The sequence below is a fragment of the Astatotilapia calliptera genome, chromosome 20 (assembly GCF_964374335.1).
Source record: "Astatotilapia calliptera chromosome 20, fAstCal68.1, whole genome shotgun sequence".
Classification (NCBI taxonomy): Eukaryota; Metazoa; Chordata; class Actinopteri; order Cichliformes; family Cichlidae; genus Astatotilapia; species Astatotilapia calliptera.
Genome location: NC_137441.1, coordinates 30,924,532 through 30,947,635, shown reverse-complemented (window position 1 = coordinate 30,947,635; position 23,104 = coordinate 30,924,532). Strand labels below are relative to the sequence as shown.

General features: G+C 38.6%; 1 protein-coding gene across 4 annotated transcripts; it reads left to right on the top strand.

Annotated features, from left to right (window-relative positions):
• Window positions 1–1,015: 1,015 nt before the first annotated feature.
• Window positions 1,016–23,053, top strand: tp73 (tumor protein p73). Of its 4 annotated transcripts, none has more exons than XM_080295662.1 (14): window positions 1,016–1,147; window positions 1,831–1,926; window positions 2,927–3,077; window positions 8,853–9,101; window positions 15,910–16,096; window positions 16,386–16,501; window positions 17,055–17,164; window positions 17,280–17,422; window positions 18,040–18,128; window positions 18,321–18,448; window positions 18,882–19,036; window positions 19,150–19,282; window positions 20,710–20,803; window positions 21,166–23,053. In XM_080295662.1, the coding sequence occupies exons 2-14, from the start codon at window positions 1,868–1,870 to the stop codon at window positions 21,562–21,564; spliced, it is 2,013 nt and encodes a 670-aa protein (XP_080151788.1). In that variant the 5' UTR covers window positions 1,016–1,147; window positions 1,831–1,867; the 3' UTR covers window positions 21,565–23,053. The 4 variants fall into 4 exon arrangements, with proteins under 4 accessions (XP_080151788.1, XP_026009457.1, XP_026009463.1 ...); XM_026153672.2 differs by having other exon boundaries at window positions 1,017–1,147; window positions 18,882–19,048; XM_026153678.2 differs by lacking the exons at window positions 1,016–1,147; window positions 1,831–1,926; window positions 2,927–3,077 and adding an exon at window positions 7,750–8,047.
• The last annotated feature ends 51 nt before the right edge of the window (window positions 23,054–23,104 follow it).

The following is a 23,104-nucleotide window of genomic DNA, read 5'->3' as shown; positions in this document are numbered from 1 at the left end:
ATACCAAATCGTGCCAACGGTACTTTCATTCAATAGGCCTATTTCAATTTGAACTTTTGGGGGTTTTTTTGTTGGGTTTTTTTTGGGGGTTTTTTTTTTTGGGGGGGGGGGGGGGTTGCTTTTTTGTTGCTTTTTTCAGGTTTGAATGATCGACTTTTAGTATCTATCTATCTATCTATCTATCTATCTATCTATCTATCTATCTATCTATCTTGATCAGTTAAAAAACGGGCTAAGTGTAAGTTTTTCCCCCTGTGGTGCGGGCTAAGTGAAAAGGAGGTAGGCTATGTGTCCAGGTGGAATGCCAATTAAGCTTCTCAAAGTGGGGAGCGGAGCTGCTGTCTTTTCTGCTGCTCGTATCGCACTGGTTCTTTGTCAGATCCCCTGTGCGAACATACTGGTTGATTTGGGATTTTCAAGGCGGCACTGAAGGACGAGCTGGTGGGAGCTGGTTTCTGCGGCGGCATACTCCGCGGGAACAGCGGGAACCTGAAGCCACACAGCTGAGCTGCAGCTCCACAGTTCCAAATTACAAGTGTCCACTTACGTGTGCGGGGGTCTTTTAAAGATGCGCAGTGTGCCTCACTATTGTTTTAATGCCAAATGCAATGGTTTTTGTGCCACGCATAATCCGCAAGCTTAATGGCCACAAAAACAATTACAACAAAAAGTAAGGAAACTAAGGAAAGCAGCCTTTGTTCAGGACACATGACATCACTTTAGATGTTTACTGGGTTGGATATCGTCAATCGATTCCGTACAGACCAAAGTGAAAAGACCTCTGTTACCTGGAGATAAGACTATAGGGTGCAGTAGACTTACAGATTAAACTTAAACTCCTAAATTCATAGAATTTGAAATCTGTATCTCCAGCCACACTGGCTAAAACACCGAAGATTTGCGTTTATTTATGTACTGCAATTTACTTCTCTCAGCCTTGCACCTTTGCCACAGTTTTTGCCACAATCCTGCAGAGGGGTTACTAAGGAGATGTGACGCAGCCATGGCGGGCAGCAGTGGGTAGGCCCACAAAAAAATGTTTGTAGGACCAAATATGCCCGACAGGATTTTCAGTTGGATGTGTTCGTCAGCAAATCGAGCTGGAGACTCAATGGAAAATCAAGACATCCCCTTATCGCCTTTCCCGGTAGGCCTGTAGTCGGTTATGCTTCTATTCTAGGTTTTTGCAAACGAGGCTAACTTTGACAGCTCGATACTTATTTAACACTGCAAACATGCCCGGATGTGACGAGTACCTTCCTAAATTTCCACAATCGTGCCATCATTTTAACTTAACAAGCGGCGATACTATGTTTTCTGAATAAAGTTGCGTTAATCTTGCGAACCGTGAAGACCGCTTCGCTCAGGAAACCAGATGCGCATCTACTCAGAGCTATCCTGACTTGCGTTTTTACTTAGGCGACTCCAGTCTGAATACATTTTCGAGTTGTAGTGCAGGCGTTATTCCCAGACAGAGACGGAGGATGTGATGTTCAGCCTTTGAGGGACAGAAGCCTCCCCTCGGAGTGAGACGGTGATGAGTCAGGCAGGCCCGGGCAAGCCCAGGCCCCACGACACCTTGTGCCACCTCAGTGGGACTACATTAGTGCGATCACACCTGGATGAATGTGCGTTTGTGTTTTGAACTTTTGTCTAATATATTTTTTAACATGGGAAAAAAAAACGACCATATATTTGGACTTGCACGTTTTCGTTTTTTAAGTTAAAAGTCAGTTTTTCGGTAATTGTTTCAGTAACTGCCGCCCTACATTTTTAATTAAGAAAATAGATCTTTGTGTAACTGTCCGTGCCTGTGTGTGTTCTTTGTAGAGTGGTCTGCCCCTCGCCAGACTACCCATCCTCTAAGATGTCCCAGTCCACTGTTACTGAAGAAGGAGGCACCTTTGAACACCTGTGGAGCTCCCTGTGAGTGTCAACATCACTGAAAACTGATATACTTCCCATCATGTTTTCCAAATTATATATTAATCTGATTAAAAATGTAAGTGTATCAAGTTAATTATATGATATATCTCTCCATTATCTAAAATATTATTTTCTTACAAATTACAATTCCTAATATGTGAATAATTTTAATGCCACAATTTTATACATAATATGAAGGAAAGTGAAGTCTTTTTTCTGTATAACACAGTGAAATTATTTAATATGTTTACTAGAGCTAAAGATAAATACTTGCCTTATCTAACAGCTGATTTATTTTTTTTCCTCTGTGTGGGCATTATTCAGCAAACGCTAAAAAGTACTGCTGTGTTTTAATACTTATTGGTTAAAAAATGACAATATTTCTTACTGCATAATGCACACAAAAAGAACAAAACTGTCACTATGAGATTTCAGATTTGATTTCTCATGTTATGATATTTTATTATTTTGGATGACAGATTATTTATGCAAGTAGGATGATATCTTTAAATTCACAAATTTGCTAAGAAAAAAGTATATTACCATAAAATTATTTCTTTTTATCAGATATTTCATTTTTATTGCGCTGAAAGAATAAAGATAAGCAAATAGTCCAAAATCTTTAAACTAAGCAGCAAGAGAAAAAGGGGGAAAACCCACATTTGCCTGCTGTCTTCCTTCTTAAGACACACAGCAGGAAATCTACAGCTGGAAGGCTCAAAAAGAAAAGAATCGGGTTGTATAATAATTGATCGCAAGGAATATAAAGGATCATATTTGGTTACAATTTAAGGAAGAAAGGATAAAAAATGATAGTACTTGGTAGAGATAAAGGGTATACTTGTATTCTATGACTTACATGGATAAAAAGTCTTTTTTTTCAAACTCTTCTTTTTATATAATTCTCTCTATTAAATGATACAAAAACACACTTGTGCTATAATTACTTATTGAAATCCCACATCTCAATAATCATCTTATATGCATTGTGTGTTCACAGAGAGCCAGACAGTACCTATTTTGAGCTCCCCCCAGGCAGCCAGCCAGGTGAACAACCAGTGCCGTCTACCAGCAACCCAGGGAACCACCACAGCACTGCAGAGGTCTCCATGGATGTCTATCATATGAGAGACATGAACGAGAATGTTATGGTAGGAAAATGAGTTCATCTCACACATTGTGGTCAGACTTTGCTTTTATATAGAATCTGTTAAGTTTTTCTTGTCATTATAGGATGTGGTAGTTTATCTTGTGAGAACACACGCACACATCTAGGAATGTTTTTTTTTGTCTACTTGTATTTTCCCTCCAGTGCTGAGGAGATTCCCTTCTGTGTTGTTTCCCTCTCCTCTGCAGCTTTTTCCCTCTCTATTTCCCTTCTGGGTGGCCTTTAGGGACTGTGAGGTGTGTGTGTGTGTGTGTGTGTGTGTGTGTGTGTGTGTGTGTGTGTGTGTGTGTGGGTGTGGGTGTGTGTGTGTTTGTGTGTGTGTGCGTGCGTGGAGAATGGTCATTAAATATCAAGCAACAGCCCCTTGCTGCTCCACTGCAGAACCATCTGTAGGCTGGGGTGTGTCTGTGTGTACATTACAAGCATGCACACACTGTGCAGGTGTATTCACCTGCTGGGCTTACCATCCACAGAAAAAAATGCATTTTTTTTACATTCCAATTTACAAAAAAACCCAATTGGGAAACCTAAAAAAGTGACCAAAACATAGTATAATGTACTGCAAATTCTTTAAAACTTATATATATCACAAGATGAAAGACAGACATTTTCATTGTTTCTTGAAGAATGCAGTTATTTTTAACAAGACTCTGTAAAGTCCTGTGAATCTTTTTCTGTGACTATCAGTCTCTCACATCACTGTAGAGGAATTGTGGCCCTCTTTTCTTTACAGCCTTGCTTCAGCTCATTAAGGTTTGGAGGCATTTGTTTATGCACCAAAGCATTTACTTGGGTTGAGGTCTGGACTTGGACTGGACCATTACAACAGCCTGATTCTTTTCTTTTTTAGCCTTTCAGTTGTAGATTTCCTGCTGTGCTTGGGATCATTGTTAGATGACCAAATTTCAGCTAAGGCCTTAGCTATCAGACAGATGGCCTCACATTTGACTCTAGAATACTTTGGTATGGTTGATTCAATGACTGCAAAATAATCAGGTTCTGTTCTTGACAGCTGCTATGTTCTTCTTAGATGGGAGAGGCTTTCTCTGGGCAACCATTCCACACCTGCCATACCTGTTCGGTCCTTTTCTAATTCTACTGTTACCTAAGGTCTGCAGAATTTGAGATGTAGCTCTTTTTGGGGAATTTCTTTTAGTCTTTTATATTCTAATTTTGAGATGAATTTACACAAATGTCCACTCTTAGGAAGATTGTGGAATTGTGCTAAATGGTTTAGCGCAGAACACAGGCAAAATGTAAGCTTTTATAGAGGTGTCACACTTGCTGGTGATCCATTCATTCTTATTTAAGGATTTCAAAGAGTCCTATGAAAGCTTGCTCATTTTCAGTTTGATGTCTGCAGAATTAAAAGGTCAGGACAAGGTCACATTTCTCACTGTGCGACATACATTTTTATTCCAACAATAATTTACTTCTGGGAGACTCTAACAGCGTCAATATTATGGATTACCTTAATTATTCATAAGATGATGAAGATTGCAGGGCTTTTCCATTATTTAATTGCTCCCTTTTTTGACAATGTTTTGCTATCATCAAATTCAAAATGAGCTTAAAAATGTACAAATAGATTCAAAATACAGATAAATTAAAAAATCTGTTTCACTTATGGTGTCTTTTGAGTAAAATATTATAAATGAGCTTTAAATTATTTGAATACATTTCACACTGAATTCTGTTTACACGGTCTTCCAGCTGAGTCAACAGCAGTTTTATCAGTTAATTTATTCTCAGTTTTCTTACAGTTTCTTTTACAGGTTTTACAAAATTTATTATAATATACACTTTCATTTTGCCTAATTGTTCACTCCAACCACTTGATCTTTCAATATGAAATCAAAAGGAACTCCCAGCTACACTCAGTGTCCCCCCCCCCCCCCCTTCTTCTGATCTGGAGTATTGGTCAGATATAATCTTTATTTGGGCAAGTCTGGGCCTGCCAAGCTGGTTAATGAATAGTCATGAGAGAAAGAAAAGAGGTGGAGCAAGGATTTGTTGTTAGATGCAGAACAAGGAGAAGGCCCAGTAAAGTAAGGGAAACAAGTGGAGAACAGAGGCAGGACATCTTTTTTCCCTCCATCATGCCCTGCTTTAAAGCAGGTTCACCTAGAAATGGAGAACTCAGCTATTACAGTCACCCTTGAACAGAGTCTTATGAGAGACATCGTAGAAACACACTTTATTTTTTTAGAAGCTGTAAGATGCTGTTGGATGTGGTAAGTGAACGAGTGTAATTTGCTGATGTTGGGTCATATTCCTTCCTTTTTGCTTTTGGAAACTGCACACTTAGAGGAGAATATCTCATATTACTTTGTTTGAAACTTGGTGTTCGTTGTAGAGCAACTGTTTTTCAAGTCAATGGCAGTGCTCATTACTCATCATGCTGCGAAGACGCATGGATGTGTGAGATGTGCTTGAATTGGAGCTGCTCTTGAATTAAAACAATTTGATTAGTTTGGTGGAAAGATGGAGATAGTTTTATCACTACTTTGTCAAACTGGATTATTATGGAAATTCTATGATAAAGCACAAGCAGAACTCTCAAACACATCCTTATCATACCACTATATTCCAATATTAATCACTGGGTTTTAGAAATTGACCAAAACATTAACGTGATTTACTTTTTGCTTGAAAATTCTCTACAGAGAATTACAGCGTCTACAGATCACTGTGAAAATGAAATTTATATCCTATTCCTGCTCTTTGGAGATATTCCCAATAGAGGGCAACCTTCTTACACCGCACACTACTCTTTACCTCCACTTCTCCTCACCTCTGTTTAACATGGCTGGTGTCGTTTAGACATGCTTCACTTTTGATATAATACCAGACCGTTCATTTATGCAGCACAGTTATTCTTTTTGGTCATGCTGTTTCCTTAAATCAATTGGAAAATATAAATAGTTGGGATATTGTGTTGTTAAGTGCTGAAGGCTGTTTCATTGAGTAAGTGGCTCTGAAAACAGGTCATTAGGATTTAAACTGTCTCTTTATCCTCAGCCTATTATGTTTCACTCATCTTGACAGGTGAAGGTTGCTGCTGCTGCCTGAAGTAAATGTTTTAAGCCTTTAAAACTTTTCTTTGAGTGGCAGCTACCAGGATGACTGCCCATAGGGGACATCAGACGCTGCTGGGCTGGGAAGTGTAAACACTTAGACACATCGTATCGCGCAAACACATTTACTCACATAGTTGCAGTGGAGGTTTTAGCTCTGTTTCAACTTGTTATGGATTGAGTTTAGGTATTAAGACCAAGCACAACGCACCTGTGAGTGTGAGTCTCTCTTGCTCTCTCAGTGTGTGTGTGTGTGTGTCTATGTGGGGGCGTAGGCGTGGGTGTGTGTGGCGTTTTCTGTTGTTGACACATACACCTGGGCTTCTCTTGTGCCTCTAAAGCCCCTTTGATAATACCTATTAGATGGAAAATTTCAAAGGTGGTAAGCGCTAAGACACTAGAGGGATGTCAGAGTGATTTGTGTGCACTTTTCATGAGAAGACAAAAAAAGCATTCATGCTGATATTTGTCATGTTTTTAAAAAAAAAAAAAGGATATGCACGTTCATCTAAGTTGATGCTATGAATGTGCTTCTTTCTGTTGTAAGATTATACATTTAAGACATTTGATATGAATGCTGGGAATTACATTGCATGTCTATTAAGCATTAATTAATTTTCCCTCTTTATCTGTTTATCCCAGTTGTATCCTGTGTGAGGTGCTATCTCACATAAACTCACATTAGTGTCAATGTATGGCTCCAAAGTCCCACGCATGCGTGCATCCTCATTTAACCTGCATCGTTTGCATTAAGTCTTGGACATTGACCTGTGCTTTTGCTTTCAGCTGCTGAACCATGGCATAGAAACACACGAGGTTTACGTATCCTTGTGTAACTGTATTAAATTTTGTGTCCTTGTAAGTTTCAGCGCTCAAACTTAAAGTAATAAGTAGAAGAGCCCTGGGGAACGATCGTGTGGTGAAGTGATCCAATATATTTTCAGTTTATGGGGAAAGTGAATAGAACAAAATACAATAATAAAAAAAGGAGAAGTGCAGTGGTGGGCCAGGTAAATGATCACTCAGCTTTCCCGTGTGACACATGATTCTTCAGATAAATGTCCCTGTGAATTCAGATTCATCTCAGATTCATCTTACTTCCAGTCACAGTTTATAGATTTTTCAACTAGTCCCAGTCTGACAATTTATAAGTGGTATAACTGCTTTTGTGCTAATTAAATATTACTACCCTAATCCACCTTCCCACACAACCTTAGATGAAACCGTTTTTTTAACGATATTCACTGTAATTACATGCTCATGGATGGATTTTGACTTAAGCAAGTTTCATCCTTCTTTATTAAGGCTAGCAAAGTTTTGAAAAGTCTGTGCTAATTTAATGTTGTATTGATTGTGGGGGTATGACTGAGTGGCGGGGGTATCTGACCCTTGAACGCTTGTCCTTTCATATGCTGTTCTTCTTGCCTCTCTCTCTGTCTCTGTCTCTCTCTTTCTCTCTCTCTCTCTGTCAAACCAGACAGTGTTTACTTAGTGCAGGCCTTCACAAGGTGTTTTGGAGCATGTGTGTACATGCACCCCGGCATTGCCGTCTATGTCCGGGCATGCCATAATTAGAATGTCGTACAATTTTTTGGGTTCCCATCCCTCTTTCCCTTTCTGCTTCTCTCCTCTCATCTCAGTCTATCGTTTCTCTCTCTCCTCACCAGTCCTCACCTTTCTTCCCTGTCCTGGCAGTACATGCGCCTATGTGTGAGTGAATGAGCGTGGTATGTCCACTGATGCACACCTTGCTTGAACTCTGTGGTTAGGCTCTGGTCCAGCACTCTCTTTGGTTTGCTGTGTTTGGACGTTTGACTGACTGAAGATTTGACAAATGAGACCAAAGCAGTAGAGGATGTACTACGTGAAGAAGAAGGTAAAGGCTTTTGTTTTTGTTTGGTTTTGGAGGGTTTTTTTGGGTATGTGTGTGGAATAGAAACGGTTCAACTGGAAGCTGCCATCAGCTTCAGTTGTTTGACACGTGCACAATGCGGGCAACAGGGATGAATCCAGGAATGTGTTTTCACACTAAAGATTATTTTTGGTTTTCAGAATATTCTTTGCTGCCGACTTTTCTTGTTCTGTCTCAGTCAACTGACTATCTATTGGTTTCATGTTATTCACAGATTGTTTTAGTTTGAAGAGCAGGAGGTAGACTGTGGTGGACTGCAGCTTGTGTTTTCTAACTTTTTTTGAAATCACATGTTTTTAATACTTTTTCCTTCTACTGTAGCTTTTGAGTTTAAAAACAAAATGCAGGCCTCACACGAGACACTAGCAGAGTTCAGTACATCAAATCTTTTTTTTCATCCATCATACCGAAGAGAGAAAAGAGAATGGCAGGCAATTAGGCAGATCACTCCTGTGTTTTACAACTCTACACCTCTTATAGCCCCGAGGAAGGTACAGTGTGGACCTCACTGCAAGTGCCATTCACAGATTCACCTCTACACACCTGTTGATGTCGTTTTTATGTATAAATCATAAAATAGTTACGCATGCCCCCACACACACTGTGCATCACGCGCACTACCCACATCTCCCTTCCAAGTGTAACCCGACCTTCCTTTGAGCCTCTAAGCCCCTGTCTCTGTGACACCTCTACCTGTGTCCTCCCTCTGCCTTTTCCCCTCCCTACCTCTTCACCTCCCTCATTGCCTTTTCTCTTCATTTCTTCACAGTCCCAGTACAACTTGCTGAGCAGCAGCATGGAGAGTCTGGGGAGCCGTGCGACATCCACCAGCCCCTACAGCTCCGAAAACGCCTCTTCGTCGGCCGTGCCCACCCCCTCACCTTACTCCCAGCCCAACTCCACCTTTGAGGGCTTGTCGCCTGCCCCTGCCATCCCTTCTAACACCGATTACCCTGGGCCACATGCCTTCCAGGTGTCCTTCCAGCAGTCCAGCACAGCCAAGTCAGCCACATGGACCGTGAGTATATACACACACACACAAACACACTGTTGTGGCTATGATGTGTGCTGGTGTATGTCTGTGCATGCAGGCTTCTCTTACTCTTTCTAGCTCTCTGTCTTACTAAGTAACTCCCTTGAACACACATAAACATGCACACAAAGACACTCGTTCACATGGACACTCACTCAAGTCAGTACATGTGCAGGCGTGCTATGTGTAAGCGAAAGTAGCGCACGACTCAGTGATTCATCTTGTCCTGTACTCACCTTTTATGAGTCTGTTCTGTGTTAGTCTTTTGGAAGACTTTGTTTGGTTTCTTTAAGTAGTTCGAGTGAGAAATAAAAATATCATATCATATGAGTTTATGTAATTTAGAGGTTATTTTGATTAATATATTTTGGTGTACTGTCTTTGAGTATATTAGAAATTGCTGCCTCATGTGTTGTTTCACTTTATCAGTGCAATAATCCATTTTAATGATAATATAATTACACAAATAGTATTTTAAGGTTGCTTGATTATGGCAAAAATCATCGTCATGTTTTGGTTTTTTTTGGTCAATATCAATAGGTCTTTATTTATAGCCAATGCCTGAACACATTGTAGCACAACTTCAAAAATGTAGACATTGTGTTATTTTCTTAGCTGACTGTAACTGCGTGTAGACTGATTTCTACTTGATTGAACTGGGATAAAAATTCACATTGGATGTGATGTTTGCCTCTTCTACTCCTCTAGAATGAGCTACATTAACAACTTTCAGCTGGAATTCAAACTTTTGAGGTAGTATTTTAAAAAATAATTTAAAAAAAATCAGAGGAATATGAGTATTGGAAATTTACACACCAATTATCAATTCTAATGAACGCAATGCACACAACTACTTTGTGATGTGATTGCGGTGAGGGGTAGGTGAAATAGAGGCTGTGTGTGTTGTTATGACCTGATGAGAAGTCTGTTCTCCTCAAAAAGTGTCACCTCCAACTGTCTCACAGTTGACCTCCCAGAAACAAGTGAAAGATAAAGCACACTTCCTTCTGTGTGTGTGTGTGTGTGTGTGTGTGTGTGTGTGTGTGTGTGTGTGTGTGTGTGTGTGTGTGTGTGTGTGTGTGTGTGTGTGTGTGTGTGTGTGTTTGTCTCTGTGTGCATTGAGGCCTGTGAATGTGTCTGTGTGATAGATTGAGATCCTCTGCGTATGTGTTTGCTAAAGTTAATCATGCATGGTGAGCTTCTTCATTCAGCCCTCAGTGATGTAAGAAGATCCTCCTCTGGACATTGGAACTGTGGTCTTTGACCTGTTGCTTTTCTTTCTCTGTCTCTTTCTTCCTCCGGTCTTAGCACACACTCATGGCTGTCACCTCTGGCGCCTAAAGTTCCCCCTCTTCTCTCCTCTGCTCTTCTCTCCTGCCCTTGAGTATACCTGTCATCTCCTTTGTCTAACTTCTATTCTCATCCATTTCATTAAATCTTCTGCCAAAACACATCCACAGAAACCAGAGAAAGCATGCACAAAAATATTAGTTTGACCTGATGACTTACTGCCATGAAATGATCCGAAAACATGTTGTGACCTGTTTGGTTTAATGTGATACTTACTATTTACCCTGCCTTTTTCTACCTACGGTGCCATTTTAAAGTTCAGAATGCATCTTTTGACTTCATTCAGAAAGTACATAACATCCGAAAAAGAACTCTAACAATACCGTTTAGCTTTTAATTAAAAAATCAATAAAAGCCTGCCAACAGACCTCTTGTTTTTACAGCAAAACTCTTAATAGTTTTTGAAAACTGTATTTTGCTACAATTTTAACAGAACAGAAGAGAAATATATTTTTTAAACTGCCTAACAATTTAAGTTATAGCGTCTTGCGTGCGTGTGTGTGTGTGTGTGTGTGTCTCTCTGCGCTATAAGAGGAGAAACAAAGGAGTGTTTGACTGGCACACGACTTAAGATACAAATGATGAGGCAGCAGAAAAGGATTGTGAGGAAACCTGTGATTATTCAGATGCCTCTGCTGCCATTAAACAGGAGGGATTAGAACAAAAAGAGAGACTAGGTGATTGCTCATAGCTTTGGTGGAGTTTACTGTAATGCTTTGTTTTATCTTGAATGCCTGATTATAAGACCGGCAAATTATAAGTGTTATTATATAGCTATGGAAAAAAGAAAATGTTTAATCTGTGAAATGACGGAGTATGATAATATATGATTTTCTACTGTATAAAGCATTGATTTCTTTAAAGGAAGTGTTACAGATAGTTAAAAAAGAAGTTCACCACATGTAATACCTACAGAATATGCAGCCGTTTGAGGTAAAACATCCTGGAATATAGACATAAACTCTTTCCCAATAAAATGACAACATATTTACATTTTACTGAAAGTGAAGTAAATAATTTTACTGAAAGTGAAGTAAATAAAACAATAATCAGAAAGAAAAGGCATTCCAGTCAAGCCTCTCAGGATGACTACATTTCTACTAATGGTAGGGGATTACCCAAAAGATTGCATGAGGATTTATGTGTGTCTGAAATGTGGATGCAAATATGGGTGTGCGTATTTATGCGAAATTCAGTAAAAGACCCAAGTTTGAACTTGTTTGGAAAAAAGGGATGACTATAAGACTGAGTCACCTTGTCTGAATGTAGAAAACAGGAGTTTCATGTGTATTCCTTGTGGCCTCAGGCAATGTGGAATACCAAATGGCATAGGGGCATATTCAATACGAGCAGCTTCCTAGCTGCCCTTCTTCATGCCCCTCTGCCTTTTCCTCTCAAGGGAAGATATCTACTTATTCCATTGAGCATTTTTCATTAAATCCCTTCGTCTCACATTCCACGTTATCAGTTTAATCAGAATTGCTGCCATTATTTTTCATAGTAGGGATTATCTGATTACTGGGGGTTTCTCCTTAATACTGTAAGGTCTTTGCCTCGAAGTGACTATTGTTGTGACTTGGCACAGAATAAATAAACTTGACTTGACATCATTAGTGACTGACAAAGCATTCGGTTGTGGTATATAGAACTTGTCATTAGATTAGTCCAACTCTGGTACCTTTCAAAGGAAAAGAGACGAGAAGTCAGGTGAACACAGAGGAGGAGACACAATCCTGGTTTTCTCATCTATCAAAGTATTTCCACATAGAGTTAGTCCATCCAAACCCATGTTAAGCTGCTCTGGCAATCAACCCCCCCACCCCCACCCACGTCTAGTCAAGACAGCATCCATTAGTGATAATAGCTCTGAAACTCTGCCACTCTCCTGCCCCTTGAAGATGATTCTTCTGCTTGGATGCAGGCAAGCATCACCATGGCTAGAAATAAGATCTAACACCTTAGTATTGTCATATAATAAGACCCCTTTCCATACAATCAGACTTTAGTTTGTGTGTAAGTGTATATGCACATGCATGAGTGTTTGTGTGTCTGTCTGTGTGTGTACAGTATGTGGCAGTAGTAGGAAGGGGTGTGATACACTCAGGATGCAGGCTCGAGCATGCACTACACAGCGGCTTGTCAGAAGCTGCTCTTCCCAGCTATTAGCCTCTCTCCGTTAGGACACACGTCCCAACATGTTCTGCACAATGCATCCCTCCCTTCCTTTCCTGATGCATCATCCAAAGCCACATCACCATTGGTTTTCCTGCCAAGCATCAAATGTGGGAAACCAGAGTTGATGAGAAAGAGAATTCACACATTTGGGACGCATGACATTTCACAGGGGAAATAAATGTGCTCCTAGTTGGAGGACTGATCGTTTTGTGCTGTAAAACAAGTGCTTTTGTAGTATACAGTGTTTAAAGAAATCAGCCTAATCAGCTAATATCTTAACTAATTTCACTATAGAACAGGGGCTCTTGTTGATGTTCTGGACTTTGAATTGATAACAGCTAAGCGCCACAGAGAAAGCTAATATTTTAAGCATTAGGTCATGCTGTGTGTCCCATAATACTCTGTGAAACACAGTGTTTATGTTAATACTCTAAAGGAGTTAACCGTAAGACTCCATGTAGCTACTTGAAAATCACTAAAGTCGAATGGCTTTATCTTATTTATGTTTTATTTATTTAAATGTTTTTTTAATAGGCTCTTATGGTTCCCTCATAGCCTAAGCTTTACTTTTTGGATTAGACAAAAAAGATTACTATATTGTAAGATTATAATTCATTATGGTTCATTAGATCTTTTAACATGGGTGACTTTTAGGTTTCCTATACTAATTTACTTCCAATACACGATGATTACAGTGTATGAAAAGTCAGCTTATATGGTACTGTATATCAGCTCACTGTGTCTGTGTGTGTATGAATGTACATAAATAAATCTGATATTTGTTACGAAAATTTACAGCGGGCAAGCTGCTGCCTGTGAGTATGGATGACAGTTTGGCAATTAACACCTCTTCTCAAGGAACCTGTCAGGGCCTGTCTCCATTGGTCCACCGTGTAGAAGCAAAGATGAATAGATGAATGGATGGATGGATGAATAGATGGATGGACAGATGGCAATAAAATTCCTGTCCCTACCATTATGGCATAATTTTCTAAACTTGATCAGACAAGAGTCTTTTGGTGTGGATTTATGTATGTTTCTGACCAAGACAAACATGTGAGCTTCTAATACAGATCTAATACACTTTTACTGCAGTAAATCACAAACTCTCAAAATGACACACTGACCAAAGGAAATACAACATGTACATTAAAACAATGTTTTGGCAGTGGCTAAAAGCACTGTTCGCAAAACTTGTCCATCTGAAAGTCAGAAAGAATATTATAAGAGTTAACAATTTATCACAAAAGCAGTCGATCAAAAAACAGTTTTCACTAAATTGGTGAAGCTTTTACTTAATTTTCAAGTTACCTAAAAGTTTCATTTAGGAAACTTTAAATGAAAAAAAATGAGACCACTATTTATCCGAACAACTTTAAACACAACACTACACTTCTTTTGATTTCCAGCAGGATACGTGCCAAATTTCTCCTTTTCTTGCAAGAAAAGCATAAACAGACAGACGTGTATAAAGAGATTGCTTCGTTCCGTTTTTAAATTAATAAATTGTATTCTTACAATTTATTCTTTTACCCCTCTGTCCATTCTTAATTTCCTTTTCTCAGTCACCAAAATTTTTTTTTATTCCAACTCAGTGACAAAGCAACTAATCCAAGTTTGGCATATTTGTTCTCCTTCTCTTCCTCTTCCTCTCTACTCTCTGTGCCTTTTTTGTGTTTTGAAACAAAGCCCAACTTGTCCATCACTCATCTTTTCCTGCATCAGATACTGCAGTTCTTTTAATAGCACTGCACTTCTGACACCAATACAGCTACATTTACACACAAAGAAATATGTCTGTGTGTGTAAAAATGAAATTTTAAAAAGTAATAAAGGGCAAAAAATAAACAAAAAAGAAGGGAAAAGGAATAGTGTGGTCGTGATAGCCGCTGTCTATCAGTTACAACTGAACCAACTCACAAACACGTTCATGTGGCCTTTCCTTTTTATTGTTGGCCTCTGTAATGCAGAGATACGTGAATCCTGAGAGTCAGATAACCTGAGAATGAAATTCTTCACTTTTGTCTAATAAATTTCTTTCTTTACTATCACAAATAATTCTTGTTTGTTTGTTTTTAGAATTGCCAACACACTGTCCTATACTTATCATGTAACCTGCCGTGTTCCATGAGTCTCTCTCTATTATTTCTTCTCTCTGTGTTTCTATTTCTTTTTGCTTTCTATAATCTAGAAAATGCAAAGAGACAACTTCACGTGGACTCTTTGTTTTTTTCTTATGCAGCAACACAAATGTTGACCTGCGAGTGCTGTAGTTCTCCCATACGGTACGCATTTGCATTTTAAGCTCACTTTAGCAAGTCTACACAGGAAAGAACAGACTTTCTATTTTTTTTCCTGGAAGGTCGTAGTTTGATCACAACAGGAGAGATTTTTAAGATTTTGTGATTGTGTTGGGGCATGTTTAGGCCATTTCATTCCTTGTGATGTCTTTGGGTGCATGTGTAATGGCATTTCCACATGCACATTCATGCGAAAGCGCATGTATGTGCATGTGGAAATACTTGTAAACTGAGGAATTAGTGAAGACTGGTTGTGCACAGATCAGCATATTTTTATTTCACTTTAACTAGATGACTGCTACGCTTCCTGTAAGAAACTGTATTTTTCATACTATTGTCCAGAGAGAAGGTGTACAGTTACGCTTTTTCTCTATCACTTGCAGTATCTCACATTACTACCCACAAACTAAGTCTTCTGGGTAATTATCATGTATTCATGCTACACAACATTTACCTTTATAACACAAATGAAAATTTATTGCTGACTGGCTGATGTGTTTCTCTCTTCCATTCATACTCCTCTGCTCTTTATTTGACAACATTTGCTCTCATTCATGGTTTTATGTGGTAATTATAGTGTGCTGCTTTTACACCAAACTTTTTTATTATCATATTACGCAGCTCTTTATCTGTCCACCTTGTCTTCTGTCTCTTAGAGACTTATTTTTTTGTCTGCTGATAGGTGACTTAATTGTAGGTTATTTAATTTTGAGACAACAGTCCCACCTCCTGAAAGATTATTTTTGTAATTATGTCACTAGTAGTGTAATGTGTTCTCTTATTACGTTTATATATAACTATGCTTGAGAGCATGAGACGAAAGTCACTGGAGCAAGACTGCAACGCCTCATCGGCCATGACCTTTTGATTGATTTGTTTTTGCTTTTTTCACAAGCACATTAAATTCCCATTTATAAGTTCAGACCACTGATTTGAAACTTGACCGCGTGTGTTCTTTCTCTACCCAGTACTCTCCCTTGCTGAAGAAGCTCTACTGTCAGATTGCCAAAACCTGTCCAATCCAGATCAAGCTATCCTCCTCTCCTCCGCATGGCAGCATCATCAGAGCCATGCCCATCTATAAGAAGGCGGAGCACGTGACTGAAGTGGTCAAACGATGCCCCAACCACGAACTAGGACGAGACTTCAATGATGGTACAATCTGCTAATCTCTTCTTTTGAACATAAGTAATTATGCTGACATATTTTATACTTTTTATATGTCTCATTAGTGTTTGGCTAATTCTTGCTTGCATGGGGGACTGCAGAATGAGCATGTAAAATGCAAGTAACAGGGAGCAGCAGAACGTTAAATGCAGTTCACTTAACAACCACAAGCATCATTAAGAACAACAGTTTTCTGGACATTATACTACACAATAAACTGTACCTGGTATCTGCCAAGTTTAAATAAACCAACTCTCTCTCATGTTTATCTCCTCAGGTCAAGCAGCTCCGGCCAGTCACCTGATCAGAGTGGAGGGAAATAACCTCTGCCAGTATGTGGATGATCCTGTTACTGGCAGGCAGAGTGTCATCGTCCCGTATGAGGCTCCACAGGTTGGTGGTAGTGTACTTGACCTGCAGCGGGTCATAACAGCAGAGATATACATATGCATTGTATCAAGTATTTAAAGATACACAGAAAAAGCCTCTGATAAAATTTAGTTGTTTGTAAAATGGGCATTTTGCAGATATTTCTTTTGTTTTTGGACATTAAGCCAAGAGAAAAGACGAGACATATGATGAACACGTCAAAGAAACAGTCAGCTACAGTTAAGAATTTCAATACGAGGCTCATCTATAAATAAAGATGCCAGACATGTCCACGCAAGCACAAGACTCATCATGTCTGTCATGAAAAAGTTAATATAAAGTACATTTGTCTCTCATCACATCAACGTGCGCTACAACACCTCCCTCTGGTGGTGAATTGGTGTTTTTGAAAAAAAATTACTTGAGCGATGAAAAGAAATGAGCTTTTTTAAATACCGAGACCTAAAATGGTGTACAGTTACAGTTACACTTCTCACCATTATATTATGGTGATATAAGTACTTATACACTAATGGAAGCAAAGTAAAATCTAAAACCTTGTTGCTCTGTGTTACAGGTAGGGACTGAGTTTACCACCATCCTATATAATTTTATGTGCAACAGCAGCTGTGTGGGCGGCATGAACAGGAGACCTATCCTCATTATCATCACTTTGGAAACCAGGGAGTAAGGCAACAATTCATATTTCATACACAAACAGAGATATTTGGTTTGACATTTCATCACTTTTTTAAAACATGCTGCAATTAGTACATTTTCTTCTTCTATATAATCTCTGCAGCGGTCAAGTGTTGGGCAGAAGGTCATTTGAAGGTCGGATATGTGCATGTCCGGGCAGAGACCGCAAAGCTGATGAGGACCACTTCAGGGAACAGCAGGCCCTGAATGAGAGTGTGGCCAAAAATGGAAGTGCTAACAAGCGCAGTGAGTTGAAATAAGACTTCATGGGGAAAAAGTTTGTTTTAAATTATAACAGTTAAAGATACAATAATTTTAGCTTTTAAAGTTTCATTCACTTGTGTTTTCCTAATTTAGTTTTCAAATATATAAACAGTCTAGCCCAGAGGAGCATGGTGAATGTCCAAGATCTAAATTTGGACAATAAGTAGTCTCCATAAAGATCAACACACTAACAGCTGAAATCCCAGATATTAAATCTTTTACACCCAATTGAATTGATACTATACTTTGCCATATAATTTCATAACTATTCATATTTGTAGAATCATATTCTAACTGGTGTACATTCTTATGTGTATTATTGTAGTTTCAGGTCTAAAGTGTGCTACAGTTTCATGTAATGGAAGACTGTAAAATTTTATATTGTGTATTGTGGTTCTAAAAAACCCAACTAGGAACAAGGACTTGAAATTAGCAATATTCATACCCCTCTGTATAAATGAAATTAGCAATAATTATGTGCAGCACATCAGCTTCATGTGAAACGGCATCATTGTTGTTGTACATCATGCTTGGTTGTTTGCTGTCTAAAACAGTGGTATAAATCTGCTTAATTATGCTTCTGTTTCTCTTATCTGCAGATTTTAAACAGAGTCCAACAAACATTCCCAGTCCAAACATTAACATGAGGAAGAGGCGGCATGGAGAAGAGGAGGTTTACTATATTCCTGTAAGAGCTTTCACACATGTATAATAAGAAAATTTAGATTCATCTATTAGCTTTCTAACTGTCAGACTCACAGTTTGTGAGTTTTTTGCTAATTTATTAAATTGTTGGAACAAAAGCACTATTTTTATTGGATGGACTGATTCAGCAGTCATTGATGGCTTAGGATAACGGTTGTGTCATGTTTGTGTGTAGGTTCGTGGTCGTGAGAACTTTGAGTTGCTGATGAAGATTAAAGACAGCTTGGAGCTGGTGGAGCTCGTGCCACAGCAGCTGGTGGACTCCTACAGACAACAAGCACAGCAGCAGCTGCTGCAGAGACCGTGAGTCACTTCAATGCACACACACTCATTTGGCTCTACATATAAAAGTTGTGTTTTTTATTTTATTAGGAACGTGCATCGGATTTGCCCGTTTTGCTGTTGTTCCTGCATGACCATAATATTGTCATTCCAGGTTTAATGTTGCAACTGAGCAACACTCAATAAAAGTAATATATTACACACTACTTGTTACTTTTTCTTTAAAGTAATGCAGTGCATTACTTAATTACGTCATTCAGCCAAATTTAGGCTACTGATTGTGGTTTGGTTGTGACATTGTTATGATGATGTAGGAACAACATCAACACAGTGCAAAATTCCAAAACACATTGAGTCTTCTGTATTTCATCAAACTGTAAAGTGTCTGTCATGCTCAGTAACACTGAGACAAACTCTTTCTCTAATCTCTGCAACATTCGTCTTTTTCCGTTAGGAGCCACGTGGCATCACCCTCCTCCTATTCTCCACTGTCCAACATGAACAAGCTGCATTCCCACGGAGGCCTCAGCAAGCCACCCTCAGTCAACCAGCTCGCAGGACAGCAGCCCCAGCAACACCACACTGCCCCCTCTTCCATGGCTCATATGGGTGATTATCTATGTGTGTGATTTCGTTTCAAGACATTACTTCCAAAACTGTTACAGTACTTTATCCAAGGTTGCTGCTGTTAGTTTTATTGATCACCCGTCCCTTTCCTACAGATCCAAACATGCTCAACAGCAACCACATGCAGGCAAATGGAGAAATGAACGGTGGCCACAACAGTCAGAATATAGTGTCTGCTTCTCACTGCAGCCCGCCCCCTCCGTATAACCCTGACCCCAGCCTTGTCAGGTACCTCACCCTCCAATGACACTCCTCCTTTACTCACCTGTAAAAAATAAATAAATAAAAAAAAAGGCCTCTTGACAATCAGATGCACTTGTCTGGTTAAATGTAAACTAGTGGCATAAGAATACTTTACTTTACTTGGCCATGTTTACATAGTATTATGTCAAACAGTGTTTTGGAAACGTTCTATTTTGCCACAAAATGTGACAAGATTGAGCTGTTTTTTTGTTTTGTTTTGTTTTTTTTAAACATAATGTTGTGGCTGTTTTGTAAAAGCTTGCAATAACAATACAGATCTGTAAACACCCTTTGAGAGTGCCATAGTGAAAGCCCACTGAAGACTTGGTAACATGGAAAAAATGTGTATACATGGCACAGTTAAAGTGGAAAAGAACGATAAGTAGAAAGGTCAAGTCAGTAATATTTAAAATAAAAGTGAAAAGAACATTTTTTGTTTTGGGGGTTGTTGTTTTTTTCAGTTTTAGCCCCTTTAATATTAAAATGTTCCTGTTCCGTGCAGAAAAAAATGAAAACCAGAACACAGCAAAAAGAGAAAAAAAAAAGAAAAAGAAAAAGAAAAAAAAAGAAAAACACCAATGCTTTCAGCTGGCTGGATTTATTATTTCAGGTTTCTGCTAGATGCATATAAGTGTTTAAATCACATGTTTATCAGCTCTCATTAAATAATACAGCATAACCTCTCAAGACTTGTAAAACCTCTGCTATGGATTTGTTACCTGCACATGAAAAGCAGAAACTGTGTGTCTTACCTAGTTCTAAATTCCTTCACACTGACACTGTGTAAACAGCCATTCTTTGCAATGCAATGCAATGCAGCAGATTTTTTTCTTCAAAAGAAATGTTTAATTTCTATTTAATTTTAAACTATATTTTTTCTTTTTTCTTTTTAATTAATTTTACTTTTGTAAGCTATTTTGTCCATTTTGCAGTCATATGACTTGCTCTTGCAATTTTAGCATTTTTGATACAGCAGGATTTGTCGTTTTGTTTTTGCAGACTATTATGTTAATTAAACCGTTAAATTGTACAGCTAGCTTCTTTTTCCAGTTACTTTGTATGTTACCAAAACGTTAACATTCATGTATTTATAATAAAGCTTCTTCATCAAAGCAATAATGGCCTTATGAATCATTAATATTGTATAAATGTATGTTTATGGTTTTAATTTCACTACAGTTCTTCAGATGTATAGTTTCTGTATCCTTTAGTTTAGATCTGTGCCCTAAATCTCCCTCTTATTTTACTTAGAATAAGCTATAGGGACTTGTCCCCCTATAGATATTACTACAGTAAATCCAGAAAATACTTGTTTTTCTCTTTCAGCTTTTCTCAGGAGTAATGTTTTTGTTTAAGTCCCAGTTTTAGGTTGTATCTCTGGTCTAAGCAGGCCTTCTTTTCTCCCCATACAGCTTTCTCACCAGTCTGGGCTGTCAGAACTTCATTGAGTACTTCACTTCCCAAGGCCTCCAGTCTATCTACCATCTCCAAACTCTCTCCATGGAGGTAACCAGTTTGTTCCTGCACATACAATCTACAAGCAGTAGAAATAATAGACATAATAAGAAATGTTACATGTAATTATTAAAACAAATAAAAGAAAGAGAAGAAAAGGTAAAAATGGCAACAAAAAAAAAACTGCAATAAGAGACACAAAACAGAAAAGTAAAGCAACAAGGTACAAACAAATCCCAGATAATTACTGACCACTAGTGATGATGCAAAGAATTACCTTATTAAGCAGGCTTAATACTTCCTGACTTCCTTTTGCATTTTCAAGCAAACACGTAAAGACACACTCTTATTGCTTTGTGTTTGCTTTTTTGCTACACTCTTGAACTCCTCCAATGTCTGTGTGCCCTCACTAGGATTTGGGTGCGCTAAAGATACCAGAACAGTCCCGCCTCATCATCTGGCGAGGTCTGCAGGACATGAAACAAGGCGCTCCCCTGCAGCTGCCTGCTTCTTCTCATCATCATGACTATCATGGGCAGCAGCTACTTCGCTCTAGCAGCAACATGACTGCCTCCGCAATGGCGGCCATTGGGGCTGCAGGTGGGGAACTGCAACGCCAGCGGGTCATGGAAGCTGTGCACTTTCGCGTCCGCCACACCATCACTATCCCCAACAGGTCCAGCGTTGTTGGGACATCAGGCATGACGGCTGCTGATGAGTGGGCTGACTTTGGTTTTGACATGCCTGACTGCAAGGTGTCACGGAGCAAGCACTCCATCAAGGAGGAATTCATGGAAAGTGACATTCACTGAGACTGAATAAAATCTTGGATCTTCTTTCCCAGAAGTTATTGTCAGCATCAGCTTACTGCAGTGTAACTACGTGACTAGGGTTGTTAAATATGTGTTTAGCTGCTCTTGTCATATTTTGATGATCAATTTTGATTCTGAGATATTTTCAGTGTGCTCATGCACTTTCATGTGCAGCCAGAAGTTTGTGCTTGAACTGTTGTTCCATCTAATATTTGAAGATAACATAACAAAGTTTACGTCTTCAGTCTTCAAAGCAAAATGCATTGTAACAATATAATTGTCAAAGCAATGCTGAACACACATGATCTGGACTTTGCTTTTTGGAACGCTGATAAGTGCAAAAGCAATTTTTTTGGGGGTGCACTGTGCAATAAGTAATAACACATTTTTCTTTTACAGCATATGTGACATTGTTCACAGTAACATAAATGTCAAAAGAGGTAAATCACCACTGCATTTTATGTTTAGATGCCAAAAATAGGTTCTCATCTGACTTTTTTTTTTCTTTAAGTTGTCCTTCACTTGTACAAATGTATATACTTTATCATGTAAATGTTTTGGAGTAGATGTTGTTGGAAATAATAGAGTCAACATGATGTATCTGCTGTTTGAACCAAATGACTAGAACTGGGTAAATCGAATCCATAACTATGGGAACACAATTGTGTATTTTCAGTGGGTATGATAACGTGATGACCGTAATGTGGTTCGGTGTGGTGGTATCGTTTATGTGCAAAAAAAAAAAAAAAGTGCTTTGGTGTTAGTAGTTGTACGCTGACACTTATTGTTAAAAATTAGGTATTGCCTAATACTTTTATTACGTTCTAGAAAATATGCCGCTCATTATTTTATAGTAACACACTGCAACACAGATAGGAGACAATCAAACAAACAAAAAAAGCATACTCAGTATTATATCTTAATACCAGGGATTTGATTAGATTTGTGAATGGATATTGTGCTATCCCTGTACATCAAGAAAACTAGATAATGAGCAGCATTTTTGTCCTTGTATTTGTATTTTGAAAACCTTGCAGGGCAAGGTACTCATAAATTCATTATAGCCTACTCTGTAGCTAATCTTCATGGCACTTGTTTGTAGGTATTTAATAACATTCCACTTTAATTTCTGGATTGCCATCATGAAGCTGAATGGTTCTCTTATTGTGTTATATTTGCTTGACCTTTACTTGTACCAGGGCGAAGGGTTTTGTCTCCCTTTCTAAGGCCCATTCTTGGAAAGACAATTTTCGTCGTTTTTCATCTCATTATTACAAATGGTCAGAGAGAGAGCACTTTAATGCGATTAAATCATTTAGGTGTTTCAGTATTAACACCACAGTGTAAATAAAAGAATTTCTCCGTTTCTTGTTCTGTTTTGTTTTTTTTTTCAAAAGAAAAAAAAATTGTTTACTGGTGTGTTTTTATTCATGAGCGTTCATTCGTTTCTGCTGTTGTTAAAATCACGAATTAAATTGGTTAAAACGTCTGCCTCTGCGGTCTCTTTTTTCAAAGTGACAAGGTTTTCAACCCAGTGGTC